At 32.8% G+C, this 24,241-nt stretch overlaps 1 protein-coding gene and 1 pseudogene across 1 annotated transcript; both read left to right on the top strand.

The window, feature by feature from the left end:
- The first annotated feature begins 4,902 nt into the window (after window positions 1-4,902).
- LOC140832550 (ABC transporter B family member 19-like) lies at window positions 4,903-11,816 on the top strand (annotated as a pseudogene).
- Window positions 11,817-19,929: 8,113 nt separating this feature from the next.
- LOC140809865 (transcription factor PRE1-like) lies at window positions 19,930-21,640 on the top strand. Its single transcript, XM_073167630.1, has 2 exons — window positions 19,930-20,205; window positions 21,215-21,640. Exons 1-2 carry the CDS (start codon window positions 20,074-20,076, stop codon window positions 21,362-21,364), a joined length of 282 nt encoding a protein of 93 aa, XP_073023731.1. The 5' UTR covers window positions 19,930-20,073; the 3' UTR covers window positions 21,365-21,640.
- The last annotated feature ends 2,601 nt before the right edge of the window (window positions 21,641-24,241 follow it).

The following is a 24,241-nucleotide window of genomic DNA, read 5'->3' as shown; positions in this document are numbered from 1 at the left end:
ATTTTTCTTCATTTTAAGGGAGATTACCCTTCGGCCCGCTCGTCGAGGACTAATTAAGAATTTTATTTTTGGTTAATCATTTAATTAAATATAAACCTAATTAAGCAGAAACTCAAACTTGGACATAATAATGTATAATTGGGGGGAGGTTTTAGATTACTATATTCGGTGTCATTGGATTAATCTTGTTAATCATTAAGTGTCAGTGGGTGTAATTTAAATTCAAGCTAAGCACATGCCTGCAAATAGTTAACCTAGCGAAAGCTAATAAAAAAATATGCTAAGCCTTCACTAAATGGATCCACAGTGTCCCCAAAAGCAAATACAACAAAACCAAAGCCACTTCATTTGATCATTTTAAAATCTCATAATGTGAAACCATATTAATTATGACTATATATACCTTTAGTTATTTTTTTTTTTTTTGGGTATGGATGTAAGTATACATTTATATAATAATAAGTGGGTTATTTTCATTATATATAGTTTATTTTTTGTGATAAATTACTTTTGTATTCGTTATATGAGACGGTGAATCGATATATATATATATATATATATATCTATATATATATATATTATATATATATAATATATTATATATACAAACATGTATTTACATGTGTGTGTGTGTTTTCGTATGTATGCGTATAACGTTGCACCCGCCGAACCTCGTCGTGGACATCGGTGTGTCTATACATAATATATGTGTGTGTGGGCTGGCACAAAATTTTTAGTGGAATTTGCATGATCCCAACGTGCTTAAGGAATATTAATACACCAACTTAATTTTACAGATGCATGTAGCGTTTAAATATTGTAAGATTGCACGGTTATATGCATACGTGAAATCATTAATTGCATGCATGACGAAGACAATTTCACAACCTTTCGCTTCATGGAATAGAATGTACGTTATCTACGTATACCAAAATCTAAGATTATAAAATTAAATTAGTTACATGCATGCATCCCAATTAAAAGGATATGCTAGCCTATTCGATGATCCGTAGGTTCTCTCTTTGGACCATGCAGCCTATTTTGGGACCATACTATGTATATTCCCCTTCAATCTATGCTACATACGTACTTTATACTAGCACGATTAATCTACATCATTTTAAAAGGTTAACTTTAATTTAAAGTTTGTAAAATCTGCAAAGTTGAGAATTCTTCGTTCTTGTGTAACGAATTCACTTTATTAATTGTATGGTATAAGATGAGTTGACTACATACCCGACATATGTTCGAGGTTGCGCCCGAATAGAAGTTTCTGGTCGGATCCTAGCAAAAGGATAATGAGGAGGAAACCAATTAATCATTTCAAAGTCTTAAATAAATAAACATATATATATATATATATATATATATTATATAGTATATATATATATATATATATATATATATTATATATATATATATTTGCTAGGTTTGGTCACATCACCGGTGGACTTGCTCAGTTTTAATTTCTTTCCAATCATGAAATCATGATAAATTCTTTTATTTCATGATATATATATATATAGTTGTAAATTATTTTTTAAAAAAATAAAGAATTTATCATGATTCATAAATGGAAAGAAATTAAAATTGAGCAATTCCACCGGTGATGTGACCAAACCTAAGCAAAAATCCTCCTTTAAGCACATACACCGATACACGCACTGATTCAACTCACATATATTAAAGGGAAAAAAATAAGATGCTTCCACGGCATTGAAAGAACTATACACATTTGAATAAAAATAGAACTGTTTGTGTTGATTATGTCACTTCACCTAATTATTTGATTAATATATATGGATTTATGCATATATAAATAAAAAAAAACTGTACAAAAATATAATTTTTTTTTAATTATTTTAAAACAAAAATTAATTAATGTATTTTGTTGTAGCTAGATTCGATCTCAACATCAAATCTTTGTATTTTTGTTACTGAAATTTTCGATAACTATAAACTCTCATGTATTATCATTTTCGGACTCAATTAATTATCAACGCACAAGATAGACTTACTAGCATTCTTGTAATCAGAATAATTTTTTGGGGATCCAAATTATTGTGAAAATGAAAGCTTATAAGATCATGAATGATAGAGTATGATACATCACATTTTTTAGGTTTTCATTATACCCGTTTTTCTAATGTCACAGTGGACGCGACGACGTCTTGACAATTTATGAATTTTTTAAAAAGAATTAATGTCGCTTCATCATGTGGAATTATATATGAAATATGTAAACAGTAGTGTAAATAATAAGGGGAAAATTAGAAGGAAAGCCATTGCGATTGAGAAGAAAATATTGACATATTATAACGAATCGATTATTATATAATTGGACTGATTTAATTGGCTAGTGGATATACAAATGGCTGTAGACAGTAGATTCTTACCGTGCAAAGAATTAAAACCTTGTAAAAAAATATGTGTTATTACCAATTGTTGATCCGTCTGATTTAAAAATTTACCTGCGGCACATGCGACTCACGATACTTTGGGAAAATAAAAAGAATTCTATAATATATACTTTCAATTGTTGGGAAAATAAAACAAAACAAAACAAAATTCTTCAACTTAATAAATAATATAGACAGTGGAAGGACAATTGGCATTGGTTTTACACATGCTTTAATCTGAAAAGGTTCAGAATTTACTCCGGCTTAATGTTGAGGCTGGCACGATCGTATAACTTATATTTCAATCTTAGGAATGTATTTTTCGATTTTTTACTAACTTTAGTTTTTTGTCACTGAAAATGTTGACATGATACTACATGTCAGTACTACATTAACGATGAGTTGATATCACATCAATATTAAGTTGGAAAAAATATTAAAATTTCAAAATAAAAAACAAAAGAACATACTAAAACTAAAATTTAAAAACATGAAAAATCCAAAATTTAAATTTGATAATATAGAAAACCCATATCACAATATAGCAAACATGATAAGTCAAAAATGTAATTTTCTCATAAACAAATTTACAACTCGATATTTTTGTTTAAAAAAAATATCTCTTGGTAAATTAAATTACGATATCTTGTAATAAAATCTGTTAATATTATATTGTGTTTACGAGTAATTAAATTCATGTCTATCATAATTCAGTGGTAGAATACAATTTTTATGATAATACCTCGAATTGGAGAAATCAAATCGAAGATTTAAAATATTTTTTAAAATTAAGACAAAATATGTACTATTTATTATATTAACCACAATTACTAACTACTTTTGATTTGGGGAGTAAGTCTTTGTTAATGGTAAATGGAAGCGTAGCACATACTATACTCACTCTTTTTTAGAATAAATTAATATAAAAAAAAACATATAAGAATATGAAAAACAGCAATTAGGACAGGCGATCGTCTTCTTCGGCTAAACATGCATCACTATTTAAAATATCTACGTTACATATACTATTGTTTTGTGACAAACGATTCGTGACATATTGATTTTTTTAATATAATTTTTGAGTAAAAAAAAAAATTTATTTTATTATGATATTTATAATAGATTAGTGATTCGATAAAATTTATTGAAATAATTTAAACTTTTAAATAAATTAGAGATAAATCGCAGAAAAAAATAGAAAAAACATAGAGAGTTGTGTAAAAAAATACGAATAAAGAGACACCAACAAAGTTAACTAACATATATTATGAAAAGTAAAATTGTAAAGGAATTTTTGTGTCATATTCATATACAAAAATTAGTTAATATGATGTGTTGAAATTTAACAATATAGTATAAATAAAACAATAGATAAATTATATACCCGAATTATGAAATAACTAAATTTTTTTAGTAAAAAAAGAAAAAAGTATTTCACAGGTCTAGATGAAATATAAGTTAACAAAATTTTAGTTACTCATTTTTTTCTTTAAAATATTATTAAAATTTAAAATTAGTGATGCTAATGCTTTATATATACTAGTACACCGATGCACGTTTTGTGTGCTTGTATAATATTTTTTATAATTTATTTGATTTATATTTAAATGAAGATCAAAATATAATTATAAAAAATAGTGAGGGATTATATTGTAATTTTGATATATAAATTAAAAAATTAATTGAAAAATAAAAGAATAAAAAATGACTTCAGTCAGAATTGAACATATAATCTTAATTTTAAGAAACAATGACTTTATCCGCTGACGTTTTAATTAAATTAATAAAGCAATTATTAAATAAGATGTAATATATTTTTTGGTAAAATTTAATTTTTGTAATAATTTTATTAGTATATGTGAAAATAAGCACATACCTAAATCTATGAGATGAAGGAGTTGACCTATAAATATTTACTATATTTTGAGATAAAATGATAAATTAAAACTAATTTTCATATATCCGATAAAAAAGTAGATATGCTAAAATTTAATTTATTTTTTCTTCTTTTAGAATTTTGTATCTTATTTTTTTGAATGTGATAAAAAACTTATTAAATAATATAAATCTGTCCATTTATTTCTCCATCGTTTCGATTAGAGCATATTAATTGATTATATTAATATTAACAAATTAAATATAAAGCTTAATTTAATTGATTTTGTATATTAAGTTATAGATTTATATTTATGAAATCATATTTTTTTTAACAATAAAATATCTCGAAGACAATTACCAGAATTAGTTATCTCACCTCGTGTAATCCCAAACAAACTTTACACCGGTTTGGTCGATACTGGGTGTGGGGGCAGTGCCCCACATCCAATCAACGGTCCAGATCATTTCATGGGGGGGAGGAAATTTAAAAAAAAAAAAAAAAAACCAAGGGCCAGAAAAATTCTGACCCTTGGATCTACTGTCTGCAGGGACAGGGTCGAATTTTCCCTTTACACCCCCCTCCGTTCTACATAAGTACATTAGCCGTCCGTCACACACACACACACACACACACACACGAAGCTCTTTCTCTCTCACACAGTCACTCACTCACTGATTTCTTCCACTCTCTCAAGCTGGGCTTTTATTAATAAGGCCATTGAATCGTCAAACTCACTACCCATTGCTTACAAAAACATGTACACAGACAGCTACAAGTACTTGAGGACGGAGTCTGTGTTCTAGGATCCCCCGTTTCACATGTTACTCATAGCCAAGAAGCGAGTTTTCTACCCTTTTTGAGGTTGATTCTTCAAGGGTGATTCCAAGCTTGCTGCTTTTTTTTTCTTTTTTCTTTTTCAAATTTGAGTTTTCTTGAAAATGGCGGAGGCTTCCGAAGGGAAAGCAATGCCAGAGTCCGAGAAGAAGGTGCAGAGCCTGCCATTTTACCAGCTGTTTTCATTTGCTGATAAGTATGATTATGTTCTGATGATCTCTGGCAGCGTCGGGGCCATTATTCACGGGTCTTCGATGCCTGTTTTCTTTCTACTGTTTGGGGAGATGGTCAATGGTTTTGGCAAGAACCAAATGGATTTGCCCAAGATGACTCACGAAGTTTCCAAGGTGTGGACTTTTTCAAACCATTTCATGCATCTCAATCTAAAAGTTTCGAATATGTGTTGTGTAGTATTAATCCAGATCTGACTGTGATTTTCGTGATTTAATGCAGTATGCTCTGTACTTCGTCTACCTTGGATTGATTGTGTGCATTTCTTCCTATGGAGGTGGGATTTGTGACCTGGGCTTATTTTTCAGCTGAATTCACCCCGATTCCTGGGATTTTTTGGGTGTTTTGATAATGGTTCTAAATTTAATCTTAGGTAGATCGTGGAAATTAATTTAAATTTTATTTTTGGTTCACAGTGTTTTAAGACAGTTCACTTAGAATCAGTCGCACGTGGTCCGTGGACCGTCTGTCGTTTTCCTCTTCAACCTGTCGATTTCTTTACATGTTTCCCTATTTCTTTATTATCTAATCACCCATCCCTATCACTTTTACTTTGAAATTAAATCTTAGCCCTTATCTTTCTGGGAGTTAAAATTTAACGTCTTGTTTGTGGCGCATATTTTTATATTTAAAAAACAGAAATTGCTTGTTGGATGTACTCTGGGGAAAGACAAGTGGGTGCATTGAGGAAGAAATACTTGGAAGCGGTTCTGAAACAAGATGTGGGATTCTTCGACACAGACGCAAGAACAGGGGACATTGTATTTAGTGTCTCCACAGATACACTCCTTGTCCAAGATGCCATTAGCGAGAAGGTCCTGTTTCATGATTTCGAGTTTTTTTTTTTAAATTTTTTTTATTAAATTTCATTGTGTTTTTTGTTTTATAAAAGGGTTTCTTTTTCCTCTCAATCCAAGAAAGTGAGAGAACACAGTGTAATAACAAGGAGTGTGTTTTCAGATGGATAACGGTGTAATCTAGTATGAGAAAAGTGTTGCACTAAAGAAGGAAAATCGGATCATTCATTGGACGGGACAGTTTGTTGGTGCCATTATTGCGGGCCCGTTTCCAAAATGCTCACCTTCTTAATTACCCGCGCACGTTAGCAGAACTTTGTTAAATTGCACCATTTCTTCCCGCTCTGCTAGCTGGTTACTAATTATAGGACAATGGACGTCGGTTCAGTTCGATTTTTCTGTTTAATTCGTATATTTATATATGTATATATATTTTACTGAATGTGTTGGTTTTTGTGCGTGGGATACCAGGTTGGTAATTTCATTCATTATCTGTCAACATTTTTGGCGGGATTGGTGGTCGGTTTTGTGTGTTCATGGAGGCTAGCTCTACTCAGTGTGGCTGTGATTCCTGGAATCGCCTTTGCCGGAGGTCTATATGCGTATACCCTCACGGGACTCACCTCCAAGAGCCGCGAATCCTACGCAAGTGCTGGTATAATCGCCGAGCAGGTAAAAGCTTCACGAGTTATTGAACTTTAAATGGGGTGAAATGTATTTCGATTCTCATGATATCGCCACTGTTTTACTAACTAACGGTACGCTCGTTGAATGCAGTCGATTGCACAAGTGAGGACTGTTTATTCTTATGTTGGTGAGGCGAAGGCCTTGAGTTCGTATTCGGATTTTATACAAAATACGCTAAAGTTGGGTTACAGGGCTGGAATGGCGAAGGGGCTGGGATTAGGATGTACATATGGTATAGCGTGCATGTCGTGGGCTCTTGTTTTCTGGTATGCTGGTGTTTTTATTCGAAACGGGCAGACGGATGGTGGCAAGGCATTCACTGCTATTTTCTCCGCCATTGTTGGTGGCATGTAAGATTTGATAATGCTAGTTTTTCCAGTTCTTGTTTCTTGAACATGTGTGGCGAATCAAGGGTTCTTATGTGTTTGTTACGAACAGGAGTTTGGGGCAGTCCTTTTCTAATCTGGGAGCGTTCAGTAAAGGTAAAGCCGCTGGATACAAGTTGATGGAGATGATGAAGCAAAAGCCGACCATAGTTCCAGACGCGGCGGATGCAAAGTGTTTGACTGATGTTAATGGAAACATTGAGTTTAATAATGTAACTTTTAGCTATCCATCTAGACCCGATGTCATAATCTTCAAAGATTTCTCCATTTTCTTTCCCGCTGGAAAAACCATGGCAGTAGTTGGCGGTAGTGGTTCCGGGAAAAGCACTGTAGTTTCCTTGATAGAAAGATTCTATGATCCGCATCAGGGTAACTAATTAACTTTCTCACCTTTTCGAGACTGAATACGTAAGGAGGTTTTAAACTAATTGTACTTCTTCATAATGGAACTGGTATGTAGGAGCAATTTTGCTAGATGGCCAGGACATCAAGACGCTGCAGCTGAGGTGGCTTCGGAATCAAATTGGTTTGGTGAACCAAGAACCAGCACTCTTTGCGACCACGATTCTTGAAAACATTCTCTATGGAAAACCTGACGCGACCATGGTAGAAGTGGAAGCTGCTGCCTCGGCTGCTAATGCTCACAGCTATATCGCTTTGCTCCCAAACGGCTACAATACTCAGGTTGATTTCATAAGCAATGTTCTCTGAACTCCTATTGTTCTGTGTAGTTAGTTGTTTACGTGCCAGTAACTGTGACATGCTACTTGAACTGCTGCACCGGGTGCATTTTGAGTTGCGCTATGAACATAGATAAATAAACTTGTTCCGTATAAATCTAGGTTGGAGAACGTGGTGTTCAACTCTCTGGTGGCCAGAAACAAAGAATAGCTATTGCAAGAGCTATGCTGAAGGACCCGAAGATTCTTCTGCTTGACGAAGCGACCAGCGCGCTAGATGCGGGCTCGGAAAGCATAGTTCAGGAGGCTTTGGATCGTCTGATGGTGGGGAGAACTACGGTAGTCATCGCCCATCGAATCTCGACAATAAGAAATGTTGACTCTATCGCAGTTATAAAGCAAGGGCAAGTTGTCGAAACTGGAACACATGAAGAACTCATTGCCAAAGCTGGGGCATATGCTTCCTTGATTCGATTCCAAGAAATGGTAGGAAATAGGGATGTTTCAAACCCATCAACTCGTCGAACACGCTCGTCTCGGCTGAGCCATTCATTGTCAACTAAATCTCTCAGCCTCCGTTCAGGGAGTTTAAGAAATTTGAGCTACTCCTACAGCACAGGCGCCGATGGTCGTATAGAGATGATATCAAATGCTGAAACGGAAAGGAAAAGTCCAGCGCCAGCTGGGTATTTCTGCCGACTGCTTAAGCTAAATGCTCCCGAGTGGCCTTACTCAATCATGGGCGCAGTAGGATCAGTTCTTTCTGGGTTCATTGGTCCTACATTTGCCATAGTGATGAGTAATATGATTGAGGTGTTCTATTATAGAAATCCAGCCGTCATGGAACGAAAAACGAAGGAGTATGTTTTCATATATATTGGAGCGGGCCTTTATGCCGTTGTTGCATATCTAATTCAGCACTACTTCTTCAGTATCATGGGAGAGAACCTTACCACCCGAGTGAGGCGGATGATGCTTGCGGGTAAAAGGGATCTTAATACGGCAATTTGCCTTCATTAAAATTTCATCAGATTATGAAATATTAATTTTCTTTATTTATTTCAGCGATCTTGAGGAATGAAGTTGGCTGGTTCGACGAGGAGGAGAACAATTCCAGCCTTCTTGCAGCCCGTTTAGCCACCGATGCCGCGGACGTAAAATCAGCCATCGCCGAGAGGATATCGGTGATACTACAGAACATGACTTCTCTTCTTACATCTTTCATCGTTGCCTTCATAGTCGAATGGAGGGTCTCGCTGCTGATACTGGCCACATTTCCTCTTCTAGTCCTTGCAAATTTTGCCCAGGTAAACCTTTTAATCCATCCACAAACCACACTTATATTGTTATGAACGCTCCAAAAGTTTGTGGGGGACTAGGTCGTTTTAGTCATTTGCATGAAGTAGGGGCCAACCCAATTGAGATTTGCTCAAAAATACAAGCTCTGCAGTCATCTCTAGTCTTTGGGGGCGATGTCTTTATAGCCTATCTGGCAATGAAATCCCAAATTCAAGGAGAGGGGTTGGATTCGAGACACAACTATAACTAAGCAAAAAGTCATTCCGTAAAAGATGCTAATTAAGACCGGTTTAAAGAATGCCCATGAAATCTGGACAGGCACATATGGGAAGAAATAAAATATCTTCACTTCAATTATTTTATTACTGAAAATGTTTGAATCTTGGAACCCAATTTCACTTTTTTCTTGTCACTAGAGGACAAGTGGTGTAATTACAACATAGTGCCCTGCATGTGCTCCTTCACCTCGTCTACATGACTCTTTGAAACTCACAGCCAAACATTAAATAAACAAAAGCATTGATGTAGTACAGTAGTGCCTGAGGAAAAGTATGTGAGAATCTATTATTGATCATCAACTTCGATGACACTGAAAATTTTGAGTTTTTTTTTTTAATTAGAGTGATACCTGGAGGAATAAGTGTACTTTCTCGATTCCAGATTACTCAAATCTTTGGGTTGCGTGTGTTTTATTTTTCTGTTGGTACTTTATATCTAATCTAAAGGTGTAAATCAGTCGAGCTCGGATCAAGTTTTCAAAATTTTCACTTATGTCTCGACTAGTGGTTCTTCAAGTAGAGCTAGTTTGATAGTTTATCCAACTTAGATCGAGTGTAAATAAATGTAAAAATTCAATATATAAATATAATAAATAATAATAATATTAATGAAAAGATTGAGTAGAATGTGGCTCACAATCCACAGATTGAATTATCTTGGACTCCAAAATTTGTTTATACTGGTCTAAACCGTTCCACCAAGAACAAACATTTAAATTTATGGGAACAAATATAGAGGTTGAGGATTTGGGGAAGGGGATAAATATGGTCGACCAGGGGTAGGTCGAGATAATTCAAAATGCTATTATAATTTTCTTTGAATATGAACTCGAAACTCGTCTGCAGTAAGTGTTTCTGAACATTCATAATGGATTCAAAATCTCTTGATTCTTTTTTAACGATCTTGTATTGGTTCTGCTGCTATTGAATATTGCAGCAACTGTCTCTCAAAGGGTTTGCTGGAGACACCGCTACGGCGCATGCGAAAACTAGTATGATTGCCGGTGAGGGGGTAAGCAACATTAGGACAGTCGCGGCATTCAATGCCCAAGAAAAATCCTATCTTTGTTTCACCATCAACTACGTGTCCCTCAACGTCAGAGCCTACGTCGCAGCCAATGCTCGGGTTTTCTATTCGGTCTCTCTCAGCTTGCCCTTTATGCATCCGAAGCTTTAATCTTATGGTATGGCGCACACCTTGTCAGCAAAGGAGTCTCTACGTTTTCTAAGGTCATTAAGGTGTTTGTAGTCTTGGTCATCACAGCCAATTCCGTTGCTGAAACCGTGAGCCTTGCTCCCGAAATAATAAGAGGTGGAGAGGCTGTTGGTTCCGTTTTCTCGATTCTTGATCGCCCCACAAGGATAGATCCGGACGATTCTGAAGCGGAGATGGTTGAGTCCATTCGTGGTGAGATTGAGCTGCGTCATGTCGACTTTGCTTATCCATCTCGGCCGGATGTGATCGTTTTTAAGGACTTTAGCCTAAGAATTCGAGCCGGGCAGAGCCAGGCTCTTGTTGGTGCAAGCGGATCAGGGAAGAGTTCTGTAATTGCATTGATAGAGCGATTTTATGACCCCATGTCTGGGAAAGTTATGATTGATGGAAAAGATATCAGGAGATTAAACTTGAAGTCTCTTCGTCTCAAAATCGGTTTGGTGCAGCAAGAACCGGCACTTTTCGCGTCAAGCATTCTCGAGAACATAGCTTACGGAAGAGAAGGAGCAACCGAGGCAGAAGTGATCGAAGCAGCACGAGCAGCGAACGTGCACACATTCGTCAGTGGATTACCCGAAGGTTACAAAACTCCAGTTGGTGAACGAGGTGTGCAGCTCTCTGGAGGACAGAAACAGCGCATTGCCATAGCACGGGCCGTTCTTAAAAACCCGTCTATACTTCTGCTCGACGAGGCCACAAGTGCCCTTGACGCCGAGTCTGAGTGCGTGCTACAAGAAGCCCTCGAAAGGCTTATGAGAGGGCGAACCACCATTCTCGTCGCCCATCGGTTATCTACAATACGTGGGGTGGACAGCATCGGTGTCATTCAAGATGGGCGAATCGTAGAGCAAGGCAGCCATGGCGACTTAATCAGTCGACCCGATGGTGCCTATGCGAGACTCCTACAACTACAGAACCATCGAATGTGAAACAGAAAAAGAAAAGGTTGATAAAAACAAGTATGGGTCGATTAAAACCATTGTTTTTGTTTCTTCCTTCTTTTGTACGATGATGACAGTTGATAAGTGGTTCTGAAGAATGCGTTGCAACACCACAACTCCATTATAATCGGAGGATTATGTGCTAAAATTATAAATAATTTTGATGCATGAACTTGTGTTGGCAGATTTGATTAATCTCTCTTTTTTCAACCTTTTTTCCGTCGTCGGTCCAAGTTCTTTCCAACACTTGAAAACAGCTACTTTCGTATTCCTTTTGGGTCCGGCATAAAATTATTTGAATTTGGGGGCTACAATGTCATTTTCCATGGTTGAGGATATAGAGTTTTTTCTGAAGATAATTACAAAAAAGTCTTTTTAATTAAATTCATCATTTATATATGGCAAAAACTTGTGTGAGACGTTCTCACGGGTCAAATTTTGTGAGACGGATCTTTATTTGGGTAATCCATAAAATAGTCTTGTTTTTATGCTAAAAGTACTACTTTTTGTAGTGAATATGGGTAGGGTTGACCCGTCTCACATATTGATATCCGTGAGACGGTCTCACATGATACCTACTTTTTATATATTATGCATCGTTTTAGGTAAACAGTGTCTTATTGTTCATGTTTGGTCCATTTGCTTGAATTATTGGAAGGAAAGGATTTGGGAGGGAGTTCATTATCTTACTTTTCATATTGTTATTTTTTGAAAATAAAGTGATATATATTAATTGCTGTTGTTTAATAACCAAAAGGTTAGAAGAGTATTGTAAAAAATTGGTGATATTTGTGTGAGATGGATATTTCAAATTTATAAGAACAAATCCATTGGTTTGTTTGACAAAATCTATTTGACAATGATTATTTTTAATCCCAATTAACTAATTATTTTTCTAAGTCATTGAGCTGAAATTCAAAAATGTAGCTGAATATGAAATCATTTCAAATCCTCACTTTCAACACATTCAAATTCAAATCCTCTAATCCAAACACGATCAAAAAATACAGGAATTGATGTTTGTTTATCATACCAAAAGCGCAAATGAGTCTAGAGGTATGTTGTTCAGGTCATTTTGAAACTTGCTTGATTCGTACTCACAATTATTGTACTCAAAGCGAGATGTATTATTTTGTCGAAATTCGAATTCAATATAGAGATATGATCATTGTTTATGATTTATTGTTTTACAAATATCGGCAAGAAATATCTTGGTAAAAAGAAAAATAAAACAAAGTAAGAAGAATCTTTAAAGAAAAATCGAAAAAGAAAATTTAAAATGTGTTTGGATTGAGATTTTTGAAGTGTTTCATGAATTTATGTTCGAAATATTTCAAATACATGCTTTTTTATATATATAAATTTACGCAAATATAATAATATTATGATAAATTTAAAATACAACCAAAACAAATATCATCTCAAATATTTTTTTCAAAAATATTTCTCCAATTCAATTTTTTTTCAAATAATATGAAAAATAAAGAACATATGGGCCATGGATGGTCCACCAAAGCGCTGATTTTACATCTGTAAAAAAAATATTTCTCCAATTCAATTTTTTTTCAAATAATATGAAAAATAAAGAACATATGGGCCATGGATGGTCCACCAAAGCGCTGATTTTACATCTGTAAAGAGAGCAATAATTATACCTTACACTGGGCTTGGCCTACCTACCGTACCGCACTGCTCCTTTTCACGTGAAAATGAAAATATCCACATTCTTTTAATCATTTTAATTAGAATGGTCTTTTTCAATTTAATGCTCATGCAATTAATCCGGAAAATCCTTTTACAAATGCACCCAATCTCAAGCTTCCAAATATTTCAAGTCTGGTTAATCTCTTCGACATATTGCTACGTATCCATGCTTAAAATGAATGATTCAATAATATTACATCCAATCGTGTAGTAAGACCGTTCAGTTGAGTAAAACTTAAAAGATTGGATATAAATTGCTCATATCAAGAAAATGCACTTTTTTTTTGTATCTTATCACATAAGAATGACAAAAACTTGTGTGAGACGGTCTCACGGGACATATTTGTGAGGCTGATTTTTTATTTGGGTCATTAATGAAAATTATTATTTTTTATGCTAAGAATATTCCTTTTTATTATGCATATGGGTAGGGTTGAACCGTCTCACGGATTAAGATCCGTGAGACGGTCTCACATGAGACACACTCCATAAGAATTCCAAGATGGAGTTTGATCGACTTGGAGAAATTCTGAGATGGATGACTCTTTGATAAGTTTTTTATGATACGTGTAAATAAAGACATAAACATATTTATAAATACTCGTGCCAGTACAATCGTCAAATACGAAGCATTAGAATATATGTTACTGGATTCATGACAAACTAACGAGTGCGTAAGATTGGGCTTATGGTCATAGGGAAAAGGACAATTCACGTGGAGATTTGATGGTGGGAAGAGGCCCCACCCCAAATTGGCCATCATGTGTGGTGATTCAGGGTGTTCCCTCTAAATATTTGCCTAACTCGTTAAAAAAAACGAAGGACATCAGAGACGTGTTTCAGTTATTTTTGTGGGGGTGGAGCCACTCATTTTCACTACTCCACATTGCTTTGTTTGCTAGTGTGATGAAATCGAACTACTCTCGCTCTCGCCTCTATTTTTGTGTGTAAGACCAATAATTCGTGGGGGGTCACAGATTCACTTCTACTGCCACAAGTTTGTAGGAATGAGAATTTGATCCATGAACATCGTAAATTACGTGCGATAAAAAAATTTACTTTTTTTTTTTATATAAATGGTTTTAGTTACAAGTGAAGGGAACAAAGTTGGATCGATTTTTACCTATATGTATTAATAAATCAAACTAACTACAAAAGTTTCATTAAAGAAGCCATTTTTTTTTATCAAAAAAAAAGAGATAGTACAAACATGAATTGATACTGCTATTTATTATTGTTGTGCCCATATTTTGGTTCAAGTTCGGTAAGCTCGGTCCTTGATATTATTGAGCCACGGCCCAAATATTTAGGCCTACAATTTATTAATGGATAGTCTGGTGTTTCATACTATGGGCTAAGGTGGCCCTTAAGATGTTACTCAATCAAACATTATATGCCCAACCCAGTTAGTTGAGAGGCCCAACTAAAATTGGCCCAATAACCGTACTGGGCTAGAGCTCTTGATTTCATAACTCTAGAAAATACAAACAATTAATAAATATCTAAAAAAAACATCCTTTATTCATCTTTACATCCTTTCAAATGGCAATATTAGATTTATTTGAAATTCATTATATTTTATGTATATTAGTAAGATATAAATTTAAGATTTCATCCATTATTTCATTGTTAACAATAAAAGAATAATCGAAATCCATTGATTTCAAATCCATTCATCTAAATGCAACGTAAATGTTATTTTTTGTCATGTATATATGTGGGCGTGATATTTCTAATAATGCATATTTCGTTGAATATATACAGTCATGTAACTATATTACAAATATCAATTTCAGCCGCTTTCATCAAAATCATGTAATTAAATGACTAATACAAGTTTGTATAATTATATGGTTAGAAAAATTCTCTCGATACATGTAAGTGTATTTGATACCGTAATATTAAAAATAACTTGATTTTGACGTGAATGACTAGATTTAATTGTCATAACATAGTTAAAAGACTGTAGTTGATTCAACGTCTAAAAATATATGACTAATAAAAATATCTCACCTTAATCCATAAAATACAAGACTGCAATTAAATTTTGCATTCCCAAAAATTCTTTCACGAAATAACTTGTCTTTTTGTCCAATCTATTTGTTTTGTGGTGAAATCACCATTTTATCAACCGCTGTTCCATCAAACATGATTTTATTAATGAAACGTTTATTTATAAAGAGAAACTAATCCAATTCGTAGTTGTTGATATTTATACCGATGGATTAGAAAGAGAAAAAATTATGATTAATTTCTATCAAACTTGCTTGTAAGTCGTATATCGAATGAAAGGCTAGATATATAATACAGTGTTGTGTGGCATGACATCTTTTGTAGTTCTATTTCTTGAATATCTGTCGTGCCCAAACTGAAAACCTCCCACATGTCTTATATTCGAATAAAGTAGTCCACATGTTTTATGTTATACTATGACTTATTGACTTATCGACACTTTTATACTTTTACACAAAAATAATTAAATAAAAAACAATAATAACAACAACAACAATAAGTTATTTTTAAGTACCAATTCCCTAAAATGAAAGAAATAGTAAATCCATAACGTAACGGATCATAATTCTAGACTCCAATTTTGCTTCAACTCTCTCTATATATATGTATATTATATATATATATGTTCATAGTATTGGGTCGCCCAACTAAGTGATATTGGTCAGCAAAATTGCTTTTTGACATGTGAGTAAGGGTCGACAAAAGTAAAGGTTATTTAATGCTGTTGCCTCTTTAAGTAATAATATTTCCTTATTAATAAATATGTTACTGTGCCACGTATCATGTCGTGGGTGGAGCACTGGAAACTCATGTGACATCCTTTTTTTACATTTAAACACACTCGTGATTGTCTCTAACTCGGATTCATATAAAAGTTTTAATTTTGGGTGGATCTTCCAAAATTCACATTATCAAAAATGATGGTTCTGTCATATATAGTTCGATGAATGCGATACTTTGAAAATAAAATATGTAGAGTTTTCGTAATTACCCTAAGTCTGATAATAGTATGGACAGTGACTGTAATCATGTGCTAATCATGTGCCTATCATGTGATAATATTACCAAATATTAATGTCATACAACATGTACAAACAGTCCACTTGATTGGGATTTCTCTGTTCTTTATCGCTATCAGTGTGTTTCCACAAATAATAATTTTTTTTTTGGGCACAAATTTACTTAAAAGAATACAAAATTATAATAATTGTTCTCCTATTTTCACTTCAAGAAAAGGTCATTTTTATTAGCAAGCTAGAATTTTCAATTTTCCCGCCTCTCTATAAAATTAAAATTGGTAAATATGAAAAAAGGGTGCCGTGATTTTCAACTTTTTTTTTTGGAAATTTATATATGATTAGTTCAATATTATCTTTATAACAATACTCTAAGGCTATGTTTGGTAGCCATTATAAGGGAATGATTATTAAATAATCATTCCCTTATCTCGCGTTTGGTTCGTTTTTTATTAATCTATAGGTACTTGATTATGATTGAAAGCCCACACTATACACGTTATTTGTGTGATTAAATATCCCTCCTCAAAGGGTGTGATAATTAATAATTTTTGAATAGTGATCATGATAAGATTATATATTGACCATAATACCCTTGAATTGTTTTCTTCAATATAATATGAAAATTAAAATTAGTGAAAATTTAATAATTAATATAATATTTAAATTTTATTATATTTTTTTATAAATTAATTTCATATATTTTAATTATTTTCAATCATTTTAAAGAAAATAAATTATAATGCAAATCTATTTTAAATTAAACTTTTATAAATTTGTAATCTTGTTATTTAATTTTTTTATGAAAATATATATTTTTTCAATTCTAATATATTTTTTAATGATTTAAATTAATTTTAATAAATGTAAATTATAATTATAAATATTTAATTATATATCCAATTATTTTAAAAGATATATTTAATTAGCATTTGGGGCATTTTTCATTTTAAAATCATACCAAACACCATGTTATTTATCCCACCATAATATTAATCCATATATCTCATTTTTTAATCACTCTAATTATTAATCATTTACTTACCCTATCACACGTACCAAACGAAGTCTAAAAGTTGATCTAGTGATATATAATAGACCACGTATGATTTTTCATGTGGTACCATACGTTGGACAACATGAAAAATCAGTTATAATTCGTTGGACATACTTTGTAGGAGAGAATTATGTGAGAATGAAATGAGCATTCCCATCTTTTTCTTTGATTATACTAATGCTTGGTAAGACAATGCTCACTCAAATGACAATGATTCTCATCCATATACTCTCACTCTCAATCCTTACCTATTTTATCTTATTTAGTTTAACTAATTTAAATCTATATGAATATGTCTTCATAATAATAATAAATATATATTATGATTAGTATTTTAGGTACTTTTATTTTTTTTTTAAAATTCATTTTATTCATTTTTAAATTCAATAATTGCAGTGAAATATAATTATCATTTCATTCACATCTCTATTTCATTCTAAGATTGATTATATTTATATATTATTTCATTTATTCGTATCGATCAGGTCATTAGTATCTATATATATATATATATATATATATATATATATATATATATATATATATACAGTTGTGTTATCCTGCACACCCACCGTGCACACTTCTGTGAGCACCGATGAGGTGTCACTCACCCATTGGATGCACAATTTTTCTATATTCCATCACATCTAATATGTGAGTGACACCTCATCGGTGCTCACAGAAGTGTGCACAGTAAGTGTGCAGGATATCAAAACTGTATATATATATATATGTAATATGCAAATGATTGATATGGGATTAATAAGAAACACAAGTGTCACACCAAATTAATTTGATTGAAGGGGTGGGTTAATAAGGGGTGATAAGTGTCCAATGATCACATGGTCTTGCGTTTTGAGACATACACATAAAGGCCCACTTGTCAGTACAATTACAAGCACCTTACATTAACTTCGAAAGCCAACTTGACCTATCAAACCCCAAACATTGCCAACATAGAAAATTAATTTAAAAGATTTTCTGTATGTAACAATATATTCCCAATTACTATCTTCTTTCAAAAATATAACACACACCACTACTTTTTCCCATTTCTCTTACCATAATATTATATATATTATTTACTGCTATAATTAAATTTTAGGACCTTGAGATTATGATCGGTGCGACCAATTTTGTTGGACAAGGTTTCCATACCTACAAATGACTTTGAACTCGTAAAGTTCAAACTTAAACTCAATCAAACGCTAGTGAACCCAATTGGTATACGTAGAATAATATGCATAACAAATCCTCCATGGGACGTGCGTGTCCTAATATTTACATTACATTTATCTTTTATATATTCTTACAAGAATATTTAAAGCAAACAAGTTATAACTTAATGATTTAGGTTAAAAAAAACTGACATAAAAGGAACATTTGTGAAATATATACTTACGTGAGATGAATTCACCAAACAATCTTTATCCTTGATTCACTAAGTATTGTTAATAACTAGTTGAGCAGAAATTTTGAGTTAAGTTTTTTCATGATTAATCTTCACTACCCAAGAAACTATCATCGCATTAATAGATACGCACTGGACTTTGGCTTGTTTTCTAACTCCATGAGGTCACAATTAATATATCATGCCTGTTATGTAGTTTTAGTCCGAATATATTTGAGTTTGTGCACCCTAGCTAGATCTTGATGGAGATTTACCAATATTTGTATATGTGTGGATAAGCCTTTATGTTCTGTAAAGTGAATAACTAAGAATTTCTAGCTAGCTAGAGTAGTAAAATATATGTTGTATAAGAAGAAAAAAAGTTTTGTTAACTATAGATGTTGAATACATTTTGTTGCTTCCACAAATCAAAACCCAAAGATTCAGTCGGGACATATGAATTGAAAGAAGGATTGTGTGTGGTTGTGGAAAAGTTCTAATTATTATTGTTTTGGATCCGTAATTCATTATAATATCTCTAACGCAAATTATTTGGATGCAAATCCATTCTGCATTCATGAAAGGAATGACGATGTTTCTTTCTATCGAATTCTATTCACTTATATGAACCGGACCGTTTTTTTCCCTAATTAATTATAATCGGCTCCAATTTCGTTTTTTTTTTCTTCTGTGAAATGAAAAATAATCCAAGTAATTCACTTCCATTGAAGGTTAAAAACAGAATTACATTTTGCCAGCTCCATGAATATAATTAGATATATGGATCTTGAACCGAAAATTCATGGGTGGGCATTGAATGAAAGCATTATAATTGAATTCCCAATTTGGTGGTGTGTAGACCACATCTTTCCCCAGTGCACTTGTCTTCTTCATATCCAACATCACTTTCTATGTTTTTGTGTACTCTCCATTGAATACCTTCACCTTTCTTCACGAATTAATCTCTTTCATGTGGTCCTTTCCACTTTATCACTTGTTCATTACACATCATTTTCTTTATTTTCTCATCACCTAGCCAAGCTAAGCTAAGCTAATCCATGATCTAATCAACAAATTTATTTATTTATTTATTCATTCTTTTTTTTTTTTTTGTGTTTTTGTGTGTGTATATATACATGCTTTATCTTCCTATTGTTTCCCATACAATCTGCAAACTTTCCTCCCAAGTTTTCTTATCGCTTTCTTGCTTTTATAGTACTACCTTTTTTCGGTTTTTAAAACATCCCACAAAGTTACATACTAAGAATGTCCGGGAGAAGGTCGAGGCAGCCGAGCAGCTCGAACACGAGGATAACAGATGAACAGATAATTGAACTTGTGTCCAAATTGCATCAACTCCTTCCGGAGATTCGCAACAGTACTAGGCGCTCCAACAAGGTGATACATTGCATTGATATATTGAAGCTGTTAGGGTTTATGTGTACATGCGTGTGTTTCTGTGTATGTCGTATATATTCGTGGTTAATTGTTGTTTTTGAAACCCAGTTTACGTACTCATAATTGTGTAGTCCATATGTTGATTGCAGTTTCCATCATTTTGAGGGTTAAATAAAGTATCTCACCATATGTTTAATTAGCTAAATCATGTTGCACTACGGAGGTCAATAAATTGATTCATGAATGTCTGTCCTTCCGAGAAGTCACTGTTGTTCATCCCAATGAAGGAAAAAATGTTAAACGTACACAAAAATCTATCAACAAAGACTGCTTAAACCCTTTTACACTTTCTACGTGTTATGCACGGCGACAAATGGAAACAGAATATAAATATTTCCACATTTCACACACACACAAAAATAAGTTTTGTGATTTAGAATTTTGATATTTTGTATTTTATATGCATGTATCATACCCTTTTTTTTAAAAAAAAAATAAAATACCACCCGGTCAGTGTTGGGTGTTAGGCAAACCTCTGCTAGTCCGTAAGACAAAAAGTAGGAGGACTAGGCCAAGACTTCCGGCAGAGTGCGTGCAACTACTTTTTACAACGTAAATAAGGTAAAGAAGTTCAATCAAGTTTCACGATCAACACAAAAAACTTGTATGAGGAGTGTTGAGCCAATTTTGTTACAAATGTCTTCTACCCTACTTGACTCAGGAGAAAATATTATTTTTTATGTCAAAAATATTAATTTTTACTTCAGGTATGGATCAGATCGACCCGTCTCACGGATATAGTTCATGGAACCGTTTCATATGAGACATACTCCATGATCAAACCCTTGTGAGCACATTATTGACTTGTGAAAAAAATAGAAATATAATGGTTTTTCTACTCATATATAATCTGAAGAAATATGCGATATTTCATGTAAAAACCCGTAATTGTTACAAATTATAAATTAAATAAAAATATATTTATAAATGATTGTTTAATTTAAAGCAGGCATCAGCTAATAAGGTGCTTGAGGAGACTTGCAACTATATCAGAAACCTCAACAAAGAAGTGGATGATTTGAGCCAGAGGCTATCCCAGCTGCTGTCTACTATAGAAGTTAACAGCCCGGAGGCTGCAATAATTAGGAGTTTAATTTAATTATTTAATATTATCATATATATATGGAATAAATAATTATCAAGTCATTAATTATATATTAAGATATTATATTAAACTGAACCTTCCTTAGAATTAAGTAAGATAATTATAGGTTCATTGTATTTAGTAATCACGCGTATCAATTGTAATAAAGGAACCGAAGATAGTCTTACATTGCTGCTAATTAATGTTCCTTGTATTAATAATGTGTGTCGTATTTTTAATGTTCAATTGTAACCGTGACGAATTGTAATATTCAAGGGCTTGTTTTTCTTACTTGGAATTAATTTCAAAGTCTGGCTTAATTATTTCCTTCTAATGAAGTTTTTAAAATTTACATATATTCACAAGTTCTTAAATCTTATCTTATATATCCAATAAACTAAGATTACATATATTTGAATCGAGACCAAATACCTAGCAAACCCCAAGCAACTGCGTCTCTAGGGTTTGTCTATGGCAAGCTCCACCGAGACACTCAAATATTTAAAAATGCCGATGATTCATAACTCATCTGACACCAAAATCTCAAGTTTAGGATGAAGTATTGGGTTCGACACCCTATTATACTAACCCCAAAACTAAAAAAAAAAGTCTAAATATAAATCATAAATTTTGAAGAGATCTCTATAAATATATATAGTTAAAAAAAATAAAATTTTTAGCTACCGACGACATATAATTAATAGTTATATTACCATAATGATGATTAGCAAGTCGTCGTATGTAAATCGTTGAAAAAAACATACTCCCCATATTTGCCCGACTAACAAACTAATAAAAAAGTTGATATGTAATCAAACCCGATTTCTTTTACGTACACAAAATGTATATATTAATATGCAGCCTAAGTAAGAAAGAAATGGACATTGCCTTTTGGCTTGAATTCGTGTCTTAATCAAAAAAGGCATCTTAATTAATTCCAATAATTAAAAGGCTAATAGACCTATATAATTATATGACTTTTTAAAAGCAGTGTAATTTATTTATTTTTTGAACCTAATATACATATTTATTTATTACGGTCACCTCAGGGGGGATGACATGAAATTCAGTGTCTGTCCTTTTGGTTTTGTGGATTGGAAATGAGGGGATGTGATAATTAATAAAATTGTACTTATTTAATGGGAACTAAGACGATAATCATGGAAATGAGGGGATGGGATAATTAATCAAATTGTGGTTATTTAATAAGAACTAAGACAATAATCATGGGTATTGAGTTTTGGATTATTGCAATTATTTAAATTAAGGTTTTTGTCCAAATCATTGATGTGTTTGGTGGAAAATAATTTAAATGGGGCGTATAACTAAATATATATTTGAAAAGTCATTAGTTTATTGTTTATTGGTTGGGAAAATTCAACCGATGCTTCTCGCGCGTATCTTGGACATTATGTATATAATTGACAATATCACTAACAAGAGTAAAAATCCTATGTATCTGAATGGATACATATGATTGAGAAAAAAATACTGAATTTTTGACATTCGAGATTATCGTAATGAAAAAATATCTCGAACCTTCGGTATACTGAAGATTTTGGTACGGTAAGGTATGGTAACGATACATGTTATAATTAGACGTGGTATATTGTACCATATCGAAAATTATAGTATAAAAAATAATCGTCACAAGTATTTGAGTTGAGAGAAAAGTTGTTATAATTGAATATCAAATATGAGATCTCGTCCTAAACTTAAAATTTTGATATCAGATAGACTATAATTAGTCATTAGCTCCTTCCAATCTTATTCAAAATGTTTTTTTTTAAAAAAAAACAGCGATTTTAACAAGTGTTGTTACAAAAATTTCGCTGCTTTAAAAGACGAAATAAGCATAATCAATTGCATTTAAATCACATCTAACTACAACTTCAGACTCGGAGGATTTTAAACTTGTATTTAAGAAATTGAGGATATACTACAAACAATATGGATTTATGACATGGACCGAATGCGATTAGCCCTAATAGTTACAAACGTCAGTGGAATTTAAGAAATTTCGAAATGATATTTCGAACACAAAAGGAGAAGTCCATGTTGGATAAGCCCTGATAACACTCAAATAATAACAGCCCAAGATATACATTTAAGTAAACCTAATAAAAATAACTCAAAAAGTAAAGTCAAAAATAAGGCCCAACGTAAAACTTTAATTTTTTTACTTTTTTTTTTTTTTTTTTTTTTTTTTGCTTTTTCACAAATTTAAGATACAATATATCCACGTGTTACGCATTTTGATAATTTATGACATCTAATTTTTTTAAAAAAATTCTATAAAAAAACATTGACATAAAATCGTTATCCAAGCTAAATTGGGTGATTTGGATGGACAACTTATTGGGTTGAGTTATATTCCTTTCTTGCGAATGCTTGTAACGAAAAAAGCTCACAAGCTGGGTAATCTGTACACTTGAAAAGAAAAAAATTTAGTGCGACATCGAAATAGTTTCTGACATATCCACTCCGACACTTAAGTTAGTCGAATATCGCACAAAAGAAAGTGTTGTATAGATAATGTATAACGTGTGTTTGTGAAAATGTTTGAGTGAGTATCTCTAGTGATCGAGAAAACACGAGTATTTATAGAAGAAAAAGTAATGATGATTTTATTTTCAGTGTTCGACCACTCCTCATTATCAGACAACTGCCCATGCTCTTTCCTCTGACACTGTTACAACTGATAACTCATACTGCATATAATCTTGTCACATCTCCCCTACGTACGTTGATTGATATGATAATGATTTCGAGACATGGTGATCCACACTTGCAGGCCTAGAGCCGATGCCTGACTAGACATGCTCCAGCAGTGGCCATGATATGAGGACACATATAGAGTCCCTGATCCATTATCTTACCCTCCTTATATAG

The sequence above is a fragment of the Primulina eburnea genome, chromosome 1, assembly GCF_022965805.1.
Source record: "Primulina eburnea isolate SZY01 chromosome 1, ASM2296580v1, whole genome shotgun sequence".
NCBI lineage: Eukaryota > Viridiplantae > Streptophyta > Magnoliopsida > Lamiales > Gesneriaceae > Primulina > Primulina eburnea.
Note: the sequence above shows the minus strand (reverse complement) of the source record. Positions and strands in the feature narration are given on the sequence as shown.